Genomic DNA, 20,350 nt, shown 5'->3' on the forward strand with positions numbered 1-20,350 from the left:
TTAGAACTAGACAATCATGGTTGGGTGGAAGACAACCATTCACCTTTTTCTAATTTAGAGCTCTGTTGTAAGAAAAGATTAAAATTTCTTTCCATGCACTCTAGAAAACAACCTCAAAGGAAAATTGGAGCTCGCGATCAACAAAATATTTGAGACTCCAAACTCCCCAATCAAAATTTGAACAAAATCACTAAAAAACCCACAAAAATGCCCCCTTGTAAAACTTGCACACTCCTCACCTCTAAACAAAACTCCATCCCAAAATAACCACAACCACCTACACACACAAGACAAAATCCATGTCGTAGCACTAAACAGAACCTCTGAGCACATAGAACCCAACACACCAGAATGCGAGCTAGGGCATGAAGACCTAGCACATGTAGTAAATCTCGTTGTCATCCTCAGTTCCCACTCTTGGTATCTTTATCATATGATTTGTATAGATATAACTATTTTTAATGATTCCATTATTTTCCATGGCTACTAACTTATACTCTTTAATTCTTATATTCATGATGATTATCTTTCTTTAAACAAGTTTATCATGCTCACATTTAACACACTCGTGTATTGACAAGATACTTCTTATGACTCACTAATGCAATTGTGGTTGAAAATCAAATGAAATAGTTACTAGATACAATATTTGTAAATTTAGCTTTGGGGAGATCTGCTTGACTCACCCCCTACTACTATAAAGGGTTCGCAAACATGATTGCATAACTATAGTACCACCCAACTTATCGGGCCCCTTCCCTCACCTTCACTTACATTCAAATGACGATTAACCTTAGACAACCATCAAGTAGTGAATATATTCTAAGTACACAACAAAAAAAAACAAAATTAATAATTATGGATAAAGTATAAAATGAATTTTATTAACTAGTAGAAATATTTTAGATTACAAATTGGCTACATGTTCATAAGGGGATTATAACTCATGTAAAGACTCTTTGTATTAAAAATTCTAACCTTATTTTTCTATAGCCTCACAAGTCTTAAACAATACAAATATATTCACTAATGTTTTAAGTTGATAGAACAAAATGATAAAATCCAAACTAAATGATCCATGTTCCAAACTCTTTCTACAATTTTTGGCCTTTGGATTTATTAGTTACAACCTTCATCTATCAACTACCCTCTTCAATTGCAAATAAATGCAAACCAACTCTCTTTGTCAACCAATCACTTCAAGATCTAACATTCATATTTAGAATCGACAAAAGAAATGCATAGGAGAAAACTTGTATTTCTAAATACAAATCAAGGTCTAATACACTATCAAATTAACATAATCAATCTTAGTAATTTCATGATATATTTTCTCTTTCTCAATGATCAACTTTTCTTTCTATATTAATATGGCTGATCTACACATGTGAGAATCCTTTTTTGATTTTTGCATGTAGACTCTAGAATCAACTATGCATTGGACTTAGGTTGATGGGTGAAAATATGTGTGGGTGGGTATAAATCAAAAGCTTGAGATCTAAAATCACTATGCAAGCAAAATAGAATAGAATCTTTAAAGATCTATCTATATAACTACATGACACATCTACAACAAGCAAACCTTAACAAAGACATTACTTCCAAACCAATTGTGTGAATTTTATAGGTGAGACAAGATTTAAGCTACATACTATAAATTAAGGCTAAATGGAATATTGTTTTGGCCAGGCAAAGTCAATCAACTTCCAATTCAAAAATTCACAAGCCTTTATCTATTCCTCTACCCTTCTGATGAATAAGTTATTGAATCTACAATAGTTATATTGACTTTTCTTTGCAATGCATATGTCAAAAATTTATGCAATCTCCCATTGGTTATTTTTTAGTATTTATCTTCTCCAATTCAACATTCCTACACCTATGTCCCATATTTGGTCCCATGCACATAGCAGGGATGCAAATCTTGGACATTAGAGATTGGTTATAGATTTAATTCTTTATAGAACCTCATTTCCATGTATTTCTAAGAAACAACAACAAATTTACAAGGAATAGTTTTCTTGGGTTTAAAGTTATTACATATTCCTATAAGGAGCCTTTCATTCCTCAATCATGTTGTGCCTCGCTCTTTGAGTAAATATTTTTTGTAAATTGATCCCCCCTTTGCATAATTTGTATCTTGTAGTACCTTCTAATAGTTCCATGACTTAACCACAAGTCTGCTTCATGTTTTATATAGTCTTTCGCCTTTGCCCTAATCAACTTATTATCTTCAACAACCAAAAAAATAATGACATCCTTTCAAAATATTCCATATAGCACTTGGAAAGATGCTTTCTCCACGAACCTACTCATTGAATATCAAAAATAAACTTAGCTTATACTACTATGGAGTCAAACATGTCTTCCTCTCCCACAAAATACTACTGAAAATCATTAATGCCCTCATTAACAACCTTGGTTTAAACATTTTCTTGTGGATGATATGTAGAACTATAATTTAGTTACTTGTCCAACTACTTCAATAAAGTGTGTCAAAAATAACTAAGGAACGTTCGATTCCTATTGGATGTGATCCTCTATAGTAGTGCATGTAATATCGTTATCTCCATAGAAAACAAGCCAAAAATCCATGACATATCATTCAAATTCTAACAATTAAGCAAATGCCCAATTTTTAAAAGCATTTGAACAACAATAAATTTACAATCACTACCTATCAAAATGCATGGTGTCCCAATGATAAAATCTCTAGATAGTTCCTCCAAAGGCACATAGAACATGCATAATGGATTACATTCATAATTAGAATCAATAAAAGAAATTCAAAGGAGAAAAATTGAATTTCTAAATACAAATCAAGGTTTAAGACACTGTCAAATTAACATAATCATTCTTAGTGATTTCATGATATATTCTCTCTTTATCAATGATCAACTTTTCTTTCTATATTAATATGAGTGATCTACACATGTGAGAATCCTTTTATGATTATTTGTTTTTGTATGTAGACTCTAGAATCATCTATGCATTTGACTTAGGTTGATGTGTGAAAAAATGTGTGGGTAAAATCACATGCTTGAGATCTAAAATCACTATGCAAGCAAAATAGAATAGAATCTTTCAAGATCTATTTATATAACTACATGACACATCTCCAACAAAAAAACCTTCACAAAGACATTACTTCCAAACCCATTATGTGAATTTTATAGGTGAGACAAGATTTTAGCTACATACTATAAATTAAGGCTACATGGAATATTGTTTTGGCTAGGCAAAGTCAATCAAATTCCAACTCAAAAATTCACGAGCCTTTATCCATTCCTCTACTCTTCTAATGAATAAGTTAGTAAATCTACAATAGTTACATTGGCTTTTCTTTGCAATGCATATGTCAAAAATCTATACAATCTCCTATTGGTTATTTTTTAGTATTTATCTTCTCCAATCCAACATTCCTGCACCTATGTTCTATATTTTGTTCGATGCACACGGCACGGATACAAATCTTGGACATTGAAGATTGGTGATAGATTTAGTTCTTTGGAGAACATCATTTCTATGTATTTTTAAGAAACAACAACAATTTTGCAAGGAACAATCTTCTTGGGTTTAAAGTTATTACATATTCCTATAAGGAGCCTTTCATTCTTCAATCATGTCATGCCTCACTCTTTGAGTAAGTATTTTTTGTAAATTCATTCCCCCTCTACACAATTTATATCTTGTAGTACCTTCTTCTAATAGTTTCATGGCTTGACCATGAATCTACTTCATGTTTTATATAAATTGTTTAGCCTTTGCACTAATCAACTTATTATCTTCAATGATCAAAAAAGTAATGGCATCCCTTCAAAATATTCCATATAGCATTTAGAAAGATGCTTTCTCCACCAAGCTACTGATTGAATATCAAAAATAAACTTAGCTTATACCACTAGGGAGTCAAACATGTCTTTCTCTCCCACAAAATACTGTTCAGAATCACTAATGCCCTCGTTAACAACCTTGGCTTAAACATTTGCTTGTGGATGATATGTAGAACTATAATTTAGTTATTTGTTCAACTAGTTCAATAAAGTGTATCCAAAATAACTAAGGAAAGTTTTATTCCTATTGGAGGTGATCCTCTAGAGTGGTGCATGTAATGTCATTATCTCTGTAGAAAACAAGCCACTAATCCATGACATGTGATTCAAATTCTAACAACTAAGCAAAGGTCCAATTTTTAAAAGCATTTCAATGACAATAAATTTACAGTCGCTACCTATCAAAATGCATGGTATCGCAAGGACAAAATCTCTGGATAGTTCCTCCAAAGACACATAAGACATGCATAAAGGATTACATGATGTTGTATTTTATGACACTCTTTTCTCCTTGACATGTTTGACAATGCTCAACAAACATTTTCAAATCTATATAAAAAAAAATCAAGATCTTTCTTCCAACATAGCCAATATCATGCTTGCTAACATGAACTACATAAAATGCACAACTGTAATATTTTTGAGCAAGTATATCCCCTAGATGAAGTAATCTTCATATAGGACTATTTTAAACCCAAGCTTCTAAGTAACAAGCAATGAATGCACTTATGAATAGCTTGAACAATAGCATAGAATTGTTAGTCGTAGACAATATCTAACAAGATTATATTTCATTAAACTATGTGAATTGTTTACCCTCTTGAACTATTCAACAATTATATGGAATTTATATGGATCACTATGTAATTTATCTTAGACATAATGAATTCAAAGTTTGGCATCTCCTTTATGAAACTACTCTTATTTTCGTCTGTGTATATTTTACTTCTTCAATGCATAAAGACCTATAATAAGTGTACAAGATGCTCCTCCATTATCATGTTGAATAACAATATATCACTGGCATGCATGACCACATAGTTGCCTTCAAGTGAATGTCTAAATACAATTAGATAGTGATTAATGACACACTTCTATGCTAGGTTCAACTCCTTCCCTAATTCTTGCCCACCATCTTCTCACTTTCACACATTCTCATTTATCTAATTATATATTAACTCTTTTAGCATCAATTTTCATATATATTCCACTAATTTATTACCCCAAACTACTATACATTCATTTTTTTCTTGAGATTCCAAATTCCTTGTGTAAAGTCATTTTTTATAATGTAGAAGTGATCCCATCCAATGTAAATATGACCTAATAAACAAACAAATTGTAAACTTCCCTCTCCTCATGACTATTAGTAGTTTGTTATCTCTTGGCATTTGAATAAATTAATAAGCATTTAAGCACATTTTATAATTAGTCACAATCCTAGAGCATACAAGGAGGAGCATTCATATGAATAGTTCTCTTTGAAGTACTAATTTGAATATTGTGCAAAACCTATAAATCACTTAAACGCTTCTTGTTATTTGTTGATCTTTATCACAACCATAAAATCGTTATAATCATGGTAGTAGACATTAGACAATTTGGTTTCTTCCAAATATGTATAAATATCACAAATCCTTATTATCAATAACAGCATATCTTATGTGAGCCCAAAGTTGAGTTTTCTTAAAAGGATGTTGCTTTTAACCTAAGCCCAAAGAAGAACCTATCCATTTGCTAGCCAATTGCACTTAATTAGTGAAATCTGCTAAGATAATGTCATCCTACAAATTAGTGGGAGTGCAAGGGTCTCCCAACACCAAGATATGAGAAGAGTCATCCTGAGGCAGATCAACATGCTAACTAAAAGCAGGGAGCTTTTTCTCATGCACAACATCCATACCCATTATAGTTGTCCCAAAAGAAACCTCCATCGGAATCCCTTCCTCCAAGGCCATAATATCCATCACCTCAAACCTATTAAAAGTTTTCATACGGTTGTCTATGTTTAAAGGATCTCTTTTGGCCTCGTCCTTTCTCACAAATCTTAGCCAGAATTAGACCATGTTGATCTAGGTCATTTGCATCCATAGGGGCCTTAACCTTATCTCCTTGATCTTCCTTTGAGGTTGAAGGGGGAGGAGCCTCCAACAAAAATATTAGCATTCTTAGTAGTATGAGGACATTTATGTTGGAGATGACCAGATTGATGACATACGCGATAGGAATAATGCAAAGATTCATAATCAATCTGTTGAATCCATGAAGTAGAGACCAAGAAAATTTCCAAAGAATCAAACAAAGTATTATTTAAACCAATCTCAACACAGATGTGAGCAAAAGAAATTACCTTCTTATCCTAGGTTTGTAGAGAAATCGCAACGAGCTTACCAAGCAAAGCAACAATTTCTTTCAAAATATCTTCTTGCCAAAACTCAAGCAAGGGCCTTGGTAGAAAAACCCAGACGAGAACCTTCGAAGGCATCTCTTTGACTGAATTAAACCACGCATGTAGCACATAAAGCCCAGCACACCAAAACATGAGCTAAGGCACGAAGACCTAGCACATGCAGTAAAACTCATCGTCATACTCAGTTCCCACTCTTGCTATCTTTATCATATGATTTGTACAGATATAATTATTTGTAATGATTCCATTATTTCCCATGGCTACTAAACTTATACCCTTTGATTCTTATGTTTATGATGATTATCTTTCTTTAAACAAGTTTATCATGCTCACATTTAACACAGTCGTGTATTTAAAGGATACCTCATATGACTCACTAATGCAATTGTGGTTGAAAATCAAATGAAATAGTTACTATATACAATAGTTGTAGATTTAACTTTGGGGAGATCTACTTGACTCACCCCCTACTATTATAAAGGGGTCACAGACATGACTGCATAACTATAGTACCACCCAACTTATTAGGCCCCTCCCCTCACCTTTACTTACATTCAAATGAGGGTTAACCTTAGAATATGGCAACCATCAGGTAGTCAATAGATCCTAAGTACATGACAACAAAAATCAAAATTAATAATTATGGAGAAAGTATAAAATGAATTTTATTAACTAGTAAAAATGTTTTAGATTACAAATTGACTACATGTTTATAAGGAGATTATAACTTACGTAAAAAAATCTTTGTATTAATAATTCTAGCCTTATTTTTCTATAGCCTCACAAGTCTTAAACAATACAAATATATTCACTAATGTTTTAAGTTGATAGAACAAAATGATATAATCCAAACATAACGAACCATGTTCCAAACTCTTTCAACAATTTTTGGCCTTTGGATTTATTAGATACAACCTTCATATATCAACTATCCTCTTCAAGTGCAAATTAATGCAAATTAACTCTCTTTGTCAACCAATCACTTCAAGATCTAACATTCATAATTAGAATCGATAAAAGAAATTCACAAGAGAAAACTTGTATTTCTAAATACAAATCCAGGTCTAATACACTATCAAATTAACATAATCATTCTTAGTAATTTCGTGATATATTTTCCCTTTATCAATTATCACCTTTTCTTTCTATATTAATATGGTTGATCTACACATGAGAATCCTTTTGTGATTATATGTTTTTGTGTGTAGACTCTAGAATCAACTAAGCATTGGACTTAGGTTGATGGTTGAAAAATATGTGTGGGTGGGCATAAATCACAAGCTTGAGATCTAAAATCACTATGCAAGCAAAATAGAATAAAATCTTTAAAGATCTATCTATATAACTACATGACACATCTCCAACAAGAAAACATTCACAAAGACATTACTTCCAGACCAATTGTGTGAATTTTATAGGTCAGACAAGATTTAAGCTACATACTATAAATTAAGGCTACATTGAATATTGTTCTAGCCAGGCAAAGTCAATCAACTTCCAATTCAAAAACTCACGAGCCTTTATCTATTCCTCTACCCTTTCTAATGAATAAGTTATTAAATCTACAATAGTGATATTGATTTTTCTTTGCAATGCATATGTCAAAAATCTATGCAATCTCCTATTGGTTATTTTTCAACATTTATCTTCTCCAATCCAACATTCCTACACCTATGTTCTATCTTTGGTTCTATGCACATGGCAAGGATACAAATCTTGGACATTGAAGATTGGTGATAGACTTAATTCTTTGGAGAATTGCATTTCCATGTATTTTCTAAGAAACAACAACAAATCTGTAAGCAACAATCTTCTTGGGTTTAAAGTTATTACGTATTCCTACAAGGAGCCTTTCATTCCTCAATCATGTCGTGCCTCACTCTTTGAGTAAGTATTTTTTGTAAATTGATTCCCCCTCTACATAATTTATATCTTATAGTACCTTCTAATAGTTTCATGACTTGACCACGAATCTACTTCATGTTTTATATAGAGTCTTTAGCCTTTGCACTAATCAACTTATTACCTTCAATAACCAAAAAAATAATGACATCCTTTCAAAATATTCCATATAGCACTTGGGAAGATTCTTTCTCCACCAAGCTACTCATTTAATATAAAAAATAAACTTAGCTTATACTACTATGGAGTCAAACATGTCTTCCTCTCCCACAAAATACTGTTGAAAATCAATAATGTGCTCGTTAACAACCTTGATTTAAACATTTCCTTGGGGTCCTTGTGGATGATGTAGAACTATAATTTAATTGTTTGTCCAACTACTTCAATAAAGTGTGTCCAAAATAACTAAGGAACATTCTATTCCTATTGGAGGTGATCCTCTATAGTAGTGCATGTAATGTCATTATCTCCATAGAAAACAAGCCAATAATCCATGACATATCATTCAAATCTTAACAACTAAGAAATTGCCTAATTTTTAAAAGCTTTTCAATAACAATTAATTTACAATCACTACCTATCAAAATGTATGGTATCCCAAGGACAAAATCTCTAGATAGTTCCTCCCAAGGCACATAGAACATGCATAATGGATTACATGATGTTGTATTTTACAACTCTTTTCTATTTGACATTTTTGACAATGCTCAACAAACATTTTCAAGTCTATAAAAAAAAATCAATATCTTTCTTCCGACATAGCCAATATCATGCTTGCTAGCATGAACTACATAGAATGCACAATTGTAATATTTTTGAGCAAGTATATCCTCTAGATGAAGTAATCTTCATATAAGACTATATTCAGCACAAGGTTCTAAGTAACAAGTAAAGAATCCACTTATAAATAGCTTGAACAATAGCATAGACTTGTTAGTTGTAGGCAATATCTAACAAAATTATATTTCACTAAATTATTTGAATTGTTTACCATCTTGAACTATTCAACAATTATCTGAAATTTATATTGATCAATATGTAATTTATCTTAAGATGTAATAAATTGAAAGTTTGACACCTCCTTAATGAAACTACTCTTATTTTTGTTTCTGTTTTTTTTACTTCTTCAAAGCATAAAGACCTATAATTAAGTGTACAAGATGCTCCTCCATTATCATGTTGAATAACAATATATCATTGGGATGTTACAAGATTCAAGAAGAGTTGGCAGATTAACGGATTTTCGGATGATTTATTTTAATTAACAGAGGAACAAATGTGTTCCTTATAAAGAATTACAAGGACGTTGTTTCTAAAAGAAACAACGTAGACTGAAGACGGAATTAGAAACAAAACTAGAGACAGGATAGGAAACATTCCTATCTGGACTGAAGAAAAAAGAGACAGGATAGAAAACATTCCTATCTAGACTGAAAGACGGACTACAGACAAGTAGTTGACTATTATAGAAAGTATAAGATATTATCTTAATACCCTCCCTTAATGGTTAACGTACGGATGTTGGAACATTCTAGGATAATTGAGACCCTCCCTGGATCTACAGAATGTTGAAACCAAGAAGCTTTGCCAGAAGAGTGCTATGACTCAAAATAAGTTGCAATTACAAAACTTCGTTTTTGTGGAAAAAACGGTAAAACCCAGAATCTCACACAACCTTGCGTATTACAGACAACTTGAAATGATTTTTGAGGAGAAAATCAACAAACCCAGAATCTCACGCAACCTTGCGTATTACAGACAACTTGAAATGATTTTTGAGGAGAAAATCAACAAACCCAGAATCTCACGCAACCTTGTGTATTACAGACAACTTGAAATGATTTTTGAGGAGAAAATCAACAAACCCAGAATCTCATGCAACCTTGCGTATTACAGACAACTTGAAATGATTTTTGAGGAGAAAATCAACAAACCCAAGAAAAACAAAAACAAATTCAGAAGGCAAAAAATGCAGCTTCGCCTTGATCAAGACCCAGAGAAGTCGGACGTTGCTTAACACCCAGAACAAGTTGATCGGTGTTTCGATATTCGAAGATTGCGATGATGCGCTGCTTCCAGGTTCCATAATTGCGACTATTGAATTTGGAATTATGTTCGAGCAGAATATTTGTCAGAGATGCCATGGCACGTTTTCCAATGAAAACTGTGAAAATCTGTGAAGGCACGTTCTTCGAGGCAAAAATATGAAAGACCCAAAAGAATCAGAGAATGACTCAAAAGAGAGCTTGAAAAACCCAGAAGGAATTTGCTGTCGTTTTTTGGATCCGCTGGCTCAAAAATCGAGGCACCCAGAAAAAAACGAACGACAACCCAGTTGAGCTCTCAAAAAACCCACCAAGAATCTGCAAACAAAATATTTTTTCGACCCCAAAAATTAGGGTTTCAAAAAAAAGGCCCTAGCTGAAAAAAGCTTGAAAAAACTTCAGATTTCTTGATAAAAAATGGCAGATTTTTCTTCAAGGATCGATGTGCATGGACGAATGGGGCTAGAGTGTGCTGAACAAACACAGGCAGACCCGAGTTCGAGAATTTCTCTAGGCCAAAAACCCTAAGCGAGTTTTAGAGAAATTCAACAGAAATAATTTTGAAAAAATTTAAACAAATAATTTCAAGAAGAAATTATAATTTTTTTCGACAAAATTTAAGTAATACCTCTGATACCATGTTACAAGATTCAAGAAGAGTTGGCAGATTAACGGATTTCCGGATGATTTATTTTAATTAACAGAGGAACAAATGTGTTCCTTATAAAGAATTACAAGGACGTTGTTTCTAAAAGAAATAACGTAGACTGAAGACGAAATTAGAAACAAAACTAGAGACAGGATAGGAAACATTCCTATCTGGACTGAAGAAAAAAGAGACAGGATAGAAAACATTCCTATCTAGACTAAAAGACGGACTACAGACAAGTAGTTGACTATTATAGAAAGTATAAGATATTATCTTAATATGGGATACATGAGCACATAATTGCCTTCAAGAGAACGTCTTAATACAATTACATAGCGATAAATGACACACTTATATGCTAGGTTCAACTCCGTTCCTAATTCTTGCCCACCCTCCTCTCACTTTCACACATTCTCATTTATCTAGTTATATATTAACTCTTTTAGCACCAATTTCCATACATATTCCACTCATTTATTACCCCAAACTACTATACATTCATTTTTTATCTTGAGATTCCAAAGTCCTTGTGTAAACTCATTTTTTATAATGTAGAAGTGATCCCATCCAATGTAAAAATGACCTAATATTGTATACTTCCCTCTCTTTGTGACTATTTAGTAGTTCATTATCTCTTGGTATTTGAATTCATTCACAAATATTTAAATGCATTTTTCAATGAGTCACAATTCTAGAACATACAATGAGAAGCATTCAAATGAATGGTTCTCTTTGAAGTACTAATTCGAATATTGTGTAAAACCCCTAAATCACTTAAATGCTTCTTGTTATTTGTTAATTGTTATCACAACCATAAAATTCTTATAGTCATGGGAGTAGACCTTGGACAATTTGATTTCTTCCAAACATTTATTAATATCACAAGTCTTTATTATCAATAAAGAAGGAAAAAAGTATTAAATCAAATAATATAAAAAAGTGATTGAATCAAGTAACACAAATTTATGATGTACCAAATCAAAACTTTTCAATATAGAATTGATCCATAATAATATAATTAATCTTTAAATTCAATACTACAAAGTTTTATCGTTATCATTATCATACAACCTAAATAACTGATCCCTTCACATTTACTTAATATAATACTAATTTAAACACTAATCATTCCCAATCACCATTTATACTTAATTTTGCTTACTGTATCCTGAAAATTATATTTTCTTTTATCATCCTACCTACATAGGCTAGATGCGTATCTTCATGGTTTATACCTGACCACCCTTTAAAATATAGTATTCCATCTGCTATATTAATTATTCAAAAAATAGAAGCAGCCTGCCCAGTAAACTAACTCCCTCAGACAGAAATATGGGTTAATTTCAGTGGAAAGCTACAGGTTTGTGAAAAATGGAAAGTTTGAACGGCAAGAGACGAGTGTAAATGCTCCCTTTTCAGACAACCCACAAGAACATCAGCCCAAGCTAATCCAAGTGAACTCCGAAGAATAATCCCAGCCATTGTAAGGGCAGAACGTTAAGCCTTGTCTTTGGCTAAAGAAGGATACAATCCGGTTGATCCAGAGATTATACTTAGTGGCAAGAGGAATCAAAAAAGTCCACACCGTGAAGGCTTACTAGTCTTGCTTCTGTATAGATTGGTTTTGTCTGTCTGATAGTATGGCTACTGTGGTGCTCGAGTCGAGCAAGAATCTTGATGGTGGTCACGATCACATGAAGGGCGTCAAAGATCTGATGGATGCAGGTGTTGTTGATTCAGTGCCTGCTAAGTATGTGTTTCCTCAGGACAAACGCCCATCAGCCGCTGAAATCTCACAAGGAGAGAGTATACCAATTATTGACATCTCATCCCTTGATGGATCCCAACTGGAACGACTTCAAACCATTCAATCTCTTGGGGAGGCTTGTGCAGAATGGGGAATCTTCCGGGTAACACTCTTCCTATTTTCTTCATTTGGAATTGCCGATGAAAATACATAATGAAAAATTCCAGTGACCTTAGCAGACTGAGTACTGTGAACAAGGAGTTAAGAAAAGGATTTGAAATTTTTTGTGTTTTATTCAAGTTTCAGATCAAACCAAATGAGAAAACAGAATTAGGAGGATTCCAACCCCAGCTTTTAAAAACATAGAATGCCAAAGGAGAAGTTCAGTAAGACTGCATACCTTCGATATCCTTGAAAGTTTTCAAAAATAGTACCGAGTCATCTTTAGTAGCTAAATACCCACCTGCAAGATCATTAGATTGTGACATTTGTTCACTTTTCATAATTTTAAGTGGTGCAGGTAATTAACCATGGAATTGAAGCATCTCTGATAGCCAGCATGTTAGATGTAGCCCATCAATTCTTTTTGCTCTCCTCGGAGGAGAAAATGAAGTATAGCAAAGATCTTTTGGATCCAGTGAGATATGGAACCAGCTTCGACCCCAAAGTTGACCAATTTTTCAGTTGGAGAGATCATTTGAGGCATTTCTGCCATCCTGTACTGGAGACTCCAGATAATCCCCCAAATTATAGGTAGTATTTTTCCCAACTTTATTATCAGCTAAAATAATATTATATATTTCTAGATTTTTAAATCAGTAAGGCACAGTATAGACACAAGGTCTACAAGTACAGTAGGCCAACAGAAATTTTAACTTCGAAAGATTTCAACTATTATTCTAAATAAACTAACCAAATAAAATAAATGTATATACTTCAATTTCTATCTTTTCTGGATCAGAACATCCAATAATGAAATTGAGTACCAACTGAAATAGCATCGAAATAAAAGACCAGAACTGTCTTGAAGGATTTCAAATATTTACTGTGCTCTGGATTGTTGAAAAGGAGCATGCAGCTCTGCCTAATACAAAATGCCCAAGCCAAGACTTAAGGACTCTGCCCACTACCAATTAGATTTCGCCGGCTAACCCAAACCACATTTGCGTAGGACATTCATTTCTAAAGACTGATCATTTATATTTTTCATTTATCTTTATTCTATTATTTTCAGCATTCTATAAAAGAATTATAGTCTAATTAATTGAATATAAAAAAAAAAATTTGTTTCGGAGGGCATCCGGACTCCCGTTCTTCCCACACCCTCAAACCAACTTGCCTAACCTGTTGGGGCAATTGAATATAATTATTCAAAGATGTTATGTTCCATGTTTCTTGATAACATCATTTATCAAAGTTTAAAATTTCTAGAAATATGATATAAGTGAAGAGGCGGGATCAATTTTAGTAAAATAGATATTTCTCAATTTTTAACTTTTATATGAGAAAATATCAATATTATCTTATTTCTTATACTGAATAAGAAAACGAAGTTATAATGGATATAAAATCCTCCATCAGAAAATGCAGCATCCCTCCTCTCATGCTCAGGTGGAGAAGCTAAATGGAAATTCTATAACCAGTCCATTAGCATAGGCCATCCTTTTATGAGTACTGGGGTATTGTAAATGTCAAGAGAAACTCAACCACGGCAGAGCCATAATTTAAAAGCTCAGACAAAGACAGCAGTAAACCAAAATCAAATAGACCCAGTACGAAAATTAGTTACCAGGGGCTAATGCTCAGAAGTAAAGCACAAAGGAGGTCCTTCACTAGAGGAGACTACGTGGTAATTTTGTTTGAACAAAATATATCTATCTATTTTTCCTTTGGTGAATGATAAAGAAATTCTTTATCTAATCTATTTTTCTTTGGGTTAATGATAAAGATATTCTTGTAAACCCATGTATGCAACTGATCAATTATTGTAATTTTCATGAAAGTAGAGATACTGCTGGACTGTACTTCAGGGAGACCAGAAAATTGGGTTTAAAATTGATGGCAGCGATATCTGAGAGCTTGGGATTGGAGCCAACTTACATAGAAACTGTCTTCGGAGAGGGCCATCATGTCGGTGTCCTGAACTTTTACCCTCGGTGCCCTGAGCCAGAGCTTACAATGGGCTTTGCACCGCATTCTGATCCTGGAGGGCTTGCCGTACTGTTACAAGATGAGGTGGGAGGCCTGCAAGTGCGCCATAATGGCCACTGGATGGCAGTGGAACCAGTTTCAAATACCTTCGTTGTCAATGTTTGCGACCAATTGGAGGTATGAGTTTGAAATCTCACAGATCTAAATAATTTGATTAGCTAAATCGGTGCTGCTGAGAATAGATATATGATTTTATTTTTCGAAAACAGATTGTAAGCAATGGAAGATACAAAAGTGCAGAGCACAGAGCATCAGTGAATGCGGAACGAGCAAGAATATCAATTGTGGCAGTCGAGGGACCTGCTTTGGATGCTTTGATATTTCCCGCTCCACAACTAGTTGATGAAACTCACCCACCCATGTACAGGTCCCTGCTGTATAGAGAGTTTCGTAGGATCCGGCACAGCACGCAACTTAAAGGTAAAAATGCCCTAGAACAGCTAAAGATTGCAAAGCCAGAATAATGGATCTGAACTTTTCAAAAGGGGTTACACTAATTACGGTGTAGACAAGGCAATGCAAGTTTTCGGATTTAGTACTAAGATTTGTTGGCTTTCGAGCGGTGTACAAGTTTACTTCTTCTTGCCGTGCAGTGATGCCCCTCGTCCTCTCCCTTTCTGCGTGCTCTCTCCGTCGCCGTGAAGCTTATCTTGAATGTAGTGATGCATTGGAATAAGAGTTTGCATTAGCTTATTGAGAGTGATATGTTAATATTTTAGTAGTATTTATATGTATAAAATTTCAGAAATAATATAATAAATATTATTATTTTTCATAGTAACGTGGAGATGCATCCTCTTTTTTTTGTCCTACGTCTTGGAAACTTGGATGCACCAAGGACTTGGGGTCCCCAGTCCCTAGTGGTGCCACTGGATTCTGCCACCTCCATTCATTCAATGTTGAAAGTATTTACTCTTTTACATCTTTATATCTTATATTTCAATACATATTTTAATAACTAGCATTTAAAGTACCATATGTATATATACACACCCCCTCCTATCCCCCGCCACCATCCCCTCGCCGTCCCCCCCACCGTCCCCAAATTAAGACCCCTCTATCCCCCTATCTCAGAAAGTTGTCCCCCTGTTTCGCTGTCCCCCGTCCCCGAGGTAGTGTAACTATGTGATTTTTACAAAGTTAATGAATGAAAGAAATTATATTTGAAAATAATCTTCAAAGATTTATATACAACCTAAATAACTGAACCCTTCACATTTAAATTCTTAATAATATGATACGAATTTACACAATTCTCATTCCCAACCACCCATTATACTTGTTCGCTTACAGTACCCTGAAAATTATATTTTCTTTTACAATTATATCATCCTACTAACATAGACGCGCATCCACATGGTTTATAACTTCTAAACTTTAAAATAGTACTCCATTTGTAATATCAATTTTACAAAAGAAATAAACAGCCCGCCCAATAAGCCGCTCCCTCTGACAGAAATATAGTTTATTTTCATTGGAAAGCTACAGGTTTGAAAACTAATTGAAAGTTAGAATGGCAAGAGACAAGTGGGAATGCTCATTTTTCAGTCTACCCACAAGGACATCAGCCCAAGCTAATCCAGGTGACCTACGAAGAATTATCTCAGCCATTCCAAGGGCAAATATTTAAGCCTTGCCTTTGGTTACAGAGGCATGTAATCAGAGTGACACAAACATTATACTTAAGTCGCAAGAGGAATCACAGAAGCACTCCAAATAGTGAAGGCTTACTAGTCTCACTTCTGTATAGATTGTTTCTGTCTGTGTAATAGTATGGCTACTGTGGTGCTTGAGTCAAGCAAGAATCTTGATGGTGGCCACGATCACATGAAGGGCGTCAAAGATCTGATGGATGCAGGTGTTGTTGATTCAGTGCCTGCTAAGTATGTGTTTCCTCAGGACAAACGCCCATCAGCCGCTGAAATCTTACAAGGAGAGAGTATACCGATTATTGACATCTCATCCCTTGATGGATCCCAACTGGAACGACTTCAAACCATCCAATCTCTTGGGGAGGCTTGTGTGGAATGGGGAATCTTCCGGGTAATGCTCTAACTATATTGCCGATGAGATCTTGGTTTGTAGAAAATGCATAATGAAAAATTTGAGTGACCTTAGGAGACTGAGTACCATGAACAAGGATGTCACAGTATATATGAGAGAGAAAAAAAAAGGATTTGGAAAATTTGTGTTTTGTTCAAGTTTCAGATCACACCAATGAGAAAGTAGAGTTAGTAGGATTCCAACGTGTGACTTTAAAAAACATAGAATGCCCCAAATGAGGAGTTCGGTAAGACTGAATACTTTCAAGTTCCTTGAAAGTTTTCTTAAAAAGTACCGAGTCATGTTTAGTAGTCTAGACTCTAAATACCCTGCTGCAAGAGCATTAGAATGTGAAGTTTGTTCCTCTCACTATTATTAATATGCTTCAGTTTTTCTTATCCGTAACTTGAAGGGGACGGTGCTCATTTGTCTTTTAATTTTAAGCGGTGCAGGTAGTTAACCATGGAATTGAGGCATCTCTGATAACCAGCATGCTAGATGTAGCCCATCAATTCTTTTTGCTCACCTCCGAGGAGAAGATGAAGTATACAAGAAAAGAACTTTTGGATCCAGTAAAATTTGGAACCAGCTTCGACCCCAAAGTTGATCTATTTTTCAGTTGGAGAGATTATTTGAGGCATTTCTGCCATCCTGTATTGCAGACTCCAGATAATCCCCCAAATTATAGGTAGGATTTTTCCTGAAATAAACTTATATATTTTGAGTTTTCTAATTAGTAAATAGTAGCGTTTTAAGTTGTCACACATTTCAGTTGTTCAAGTGTAGGCATATAGGCTTGTGAACACAATAGTCCAACCAAAGTTTTTACGCCTTAATAACAGCCTCACAGCCTCACAACGAAATGTTTCGACAGCTGTTTAAATAAATCACCTAAATTAAAAAACACTTATATTTTAATAATAAAACTGATTAACAACTAAAATGACATTGAAATGGAAAACCTAAAACTGTCTTCAGTGATTTGGAATCTTTATCGTGCTGTGGATTATTAGAAAAGAGCATGCAACTCTACCTGAGAGAGTAAAGGACTCTGCCCACCTTCAATTAGATCTCATCAGTCAACTCCAAACTAACATTATCGTAGGACATTCATCTCTAAAGACTGGCTATTTATATTACTCATGTTTGTATTTAAATTAAATTTATTGTAGTATATTATTAAAGGATTGTAGCTCTTTGAATAAAATTAATAAGAAATGATACTTTCCTTGATAATGTCATTCATAAAGATTTAAAACTCTTAAATATATAATATAAGAAAGGAATTAAATATATAATACAAGAAAAGAAGTGAGGATTGTATCTTTTAGAATTTCAGTAAAATAGATACTTTTCAATCTTTTATTCTTACATAAAAATATTAAATTCTTATATTCAAATAACAAAACAAACTTATATATAAATTTTTAAAAATGTCAATCTACTAATAATATCTGTATAGTTTATATTATAAGACAGCCCCCATTTTGGTTACTTCTTTTACTATCAAAAACAAAACAAGCATATAATTATATAAAATCTTCCATCAAAAAATGGAGCATCCTTCCCTATCGAAGTACAATAAGCCCAGATGGAAAAGCTAAATTTTCAATTGAATTCTATAATCAAGACCATTAGCATAGGCCATCTTGTTATGAGTACTGGGATATTGTAAATGTCAAGAGAAACTCAATCACAGCAGAGCCATAATAAAGAGCCAAAATCAAATAAAAAGCCCACAGGAGAATTAGTTAGCCAGGGACTAATAGTTCAGTAGTAATACACAAAGGAGGTCTTTCACTGAAGGAGCCTACGTGATAATTTTGTTTGAACTAAATATACCGAATCTATTTTCATTTTTATTTAAGTTAAAGATTTTAGAATTTCTTTTCAACCCATATATCCAACTGACCAATTAATGCAATTTTCATGAAAGTAGAGATACTGCTGGACAATACTTCAAGCAGACCAGAAAATTGGGTTTAAAATTGATAGAAGCGATATCTGAGAGCTTGGGATTGGAGCCAACTTACATAGAAACTGTCTTCGGAGAGGGCCATCATGCTGGTATACTGAACTTTTACCCTAGGTGCCCTCAACCGGAGCTTACGATGGGCTTTGCCCCACATTCTGATCCTGGGGGTCTTGCCATACTGTTACAAGATGAGGTTGGAGGTCTGCAAGTGCGCCATAGGGATCATTGGGTTTCAGTCGAACCAGTTCCAAACACCTTCGTTGTCATTGTTTGCGACCAATTGGAGGTATAAGATTTTTAAGTAAAACAGAAATCTATATCATTTGGTTTGCTAAATAGGTGATTTTCTTTTTCGGAAACAGGTTGTAAGCAATGGAAGGTACAAAAGTGCAGAGCACAGAGCATTGGTGAATGCAGAACGAACAAGAATATCGATTGTGGCAGCTGAGGGGCCTGCTTTGGATGCTTTGATTTTTCCAGCTCCGCAACTAGTAGATGAAACTCACCCACCCATGTACAGGTCTCTGCTGTATAGGGAGTTTCATGGGATCCGGCACAGCGCACAGCTTAAAGGGAAAAATGCCCTAGAACAGCTAAAGATAGCAAAACCAGAATAATAGATATGAAATTTCAAAACGGGGTTAACCTCGTTACGGTGCAGACAAGGCAATAAACATAAAATAACTGCTATCCCGATAAAGGAAAAAGCACTCGGATTTGTTGGCTTTGAAGCGACCGAGACGTTCACTTCTAGGCGCAAGAATGCACCTCATCCTCTCCCTCTCTCGTTCGCCATGAACTTTCTTTTCGATGGACTGATGTATTAGAATGAGAATTTGGATTAGCTTTAAGGTCCGTTTGGTTGCACGCGTAGGAATAGAGAATTAGAATGGAAATTTGGAAGTGTAGGAATAGAGGAATTAGAATGGAAATTTGGAATAGGAATGGAAAGGGAGAATTGGAATTGGAATACTGTTAAGCTTATATTTTAATATATTTTATCTGTTTTAATATATTATTATATTTGGTTAATCATTTCAATTTATTGTAAAGAAAATATTTTTTAAAAATTCTGTTTTATTTAATAAAATTAATAAGAAATTATTCTTTTCAACATTTTGTAAATGAATAGATATAAACATAAAAATGTTATACACAATAATATACTCGTTAAATTAGTAAAATTTGCTCATTGTTTATGTACAAAATCGTAAAAGGTTTAGTCTCCATGATCATAAGTTCTTTACAACAAAATGGTCATTTCATTACTAAAATTAGAATCACCATCACCGATGGTGTGTTTATAAAAACTAGAATAGAATTAAGTCTACGTTGAAACGCGATTTCAGCTTGTGCCATGGAACCAATCACCCTAGCAGATGTCTCCCACACAATGCACAACTTGCAATCTTTCCTTTCTTCTTTTGTAGATTTTGATGTGGTTGATGTAGATGAGCCATCTTTGACCCACTCAAAGAAATTGCAGCCATTGTCTCCCTGCATTACAAAACTACATTATAGCTTGCCACAATAAT

At 34.0% G+C, this 20,350-nt stretch overlaps 2 protein-coding genes and 2 long non-coding RNA genes across 4 annotated transcripts; 2 read left to right on the forward strand and 2 right to left on the reverse strand.

Annotated features, from left to right (window-relative positions):
• Positions 1-1,807: 1,807 nt before the first annotated feature.
• Positions 1,808-19,187, reverse strand: LOC149536346 (uncharacterized). The gene is made up of 2 exons (XR_016356771.1): positions 18,874-19,187; positions 1,808-2,231 (listed from the first exon to the last, which is right to left on the reverse strand). It is a non-coding gene; the product is annotated as an uncharacterized LOC149536346 (long non-coding RNA).
• Positions 11,839-14,620, reverse strand: LOC149536347 (uncharacterized). The gene is made up of 2 exons (XR_016356770.1): positions 12,987-14,620; positions 11,839-12,833 (listed from the first exon to the last, which is right to left on the reverse strand). It is a non-coding gene; the product is annotated as an uncharacterized LOC149536347 (long non-coding RNA).
• Positions 12,480-15,578, forward strand: LOC149536348 (flavanone 3-dioxygenase 2-like). Its single transcript, XM_089803544.1, is given in 4 exon segments — positions 12,480-12,749; positions 13,065-13,339; positions 14,593-14,914; positions 15,007-15,578. Coding segments are annotated over 4 exon segments (1,122 nt in total). The 3' UTR covers positions 15,262-15,578.
• LOC149536349 (fe(II)/2-oxoglutarate-dependent dioxygenase 4-like) lies at positions 16,571-19,828 on the forward strand. Its single transcript, XM_089803542.1, has 4 exons — positions 16,571-16,840; positions 17,293-17,528; positions 18,780-19,101; positions 19,178-19,828. Exons 1-4 carry the CDS (start codon positions 16,571-16,573, stop codon positions 19,430-19,432), a joined length of 1,083 nt encoding a protein of 360 aa, XP_089659668.1. The 3' UTR covers positions 19,433-19,828.
• Positions 19,829-20,350: the final 522 nt, after the last annotated feature.

This window comes from Cupressus sempervirens, chromosome 10 (assembly GCF_028749045.1).
Source record: "Cupressus sempervirens isolate cs-2001-9-10 chromosome 10, ASM2874904v1, whole genome shotgun sequence".
Lineage (NCBI taxonomy): Eukaryota > Viridiplantae > Streptophyta > Pinopsida > Cupressales > Cupressaceae > Cupressus > Cupressus sempervirens.

Excerpts from the sequence above, each read along its gene's own strand:
- LOC149536349 (XM_089803542.1), top strand. The coding sequence starts at position 16,571 with ATGGCTACTGTGGTGCTTGAGTCAAGCAAGAATCTTGATGGTGGCCAC. Across the intron at positions 17,529-18,779 it reads GATAATCCCCCAAATTATAG|AGATACTGCTGGACAATACT; the intron begins GTAGGATTTTTC and ends TCATGAAAGTAG. Across the intron at positions 19,102-19,177 it reads TTGTTTGCGACCAATTGGAG|GTTGTAAGCAATGGAAGGTA; the intron begins GTATAAGATTTT and ends TTTCGGAAACAG.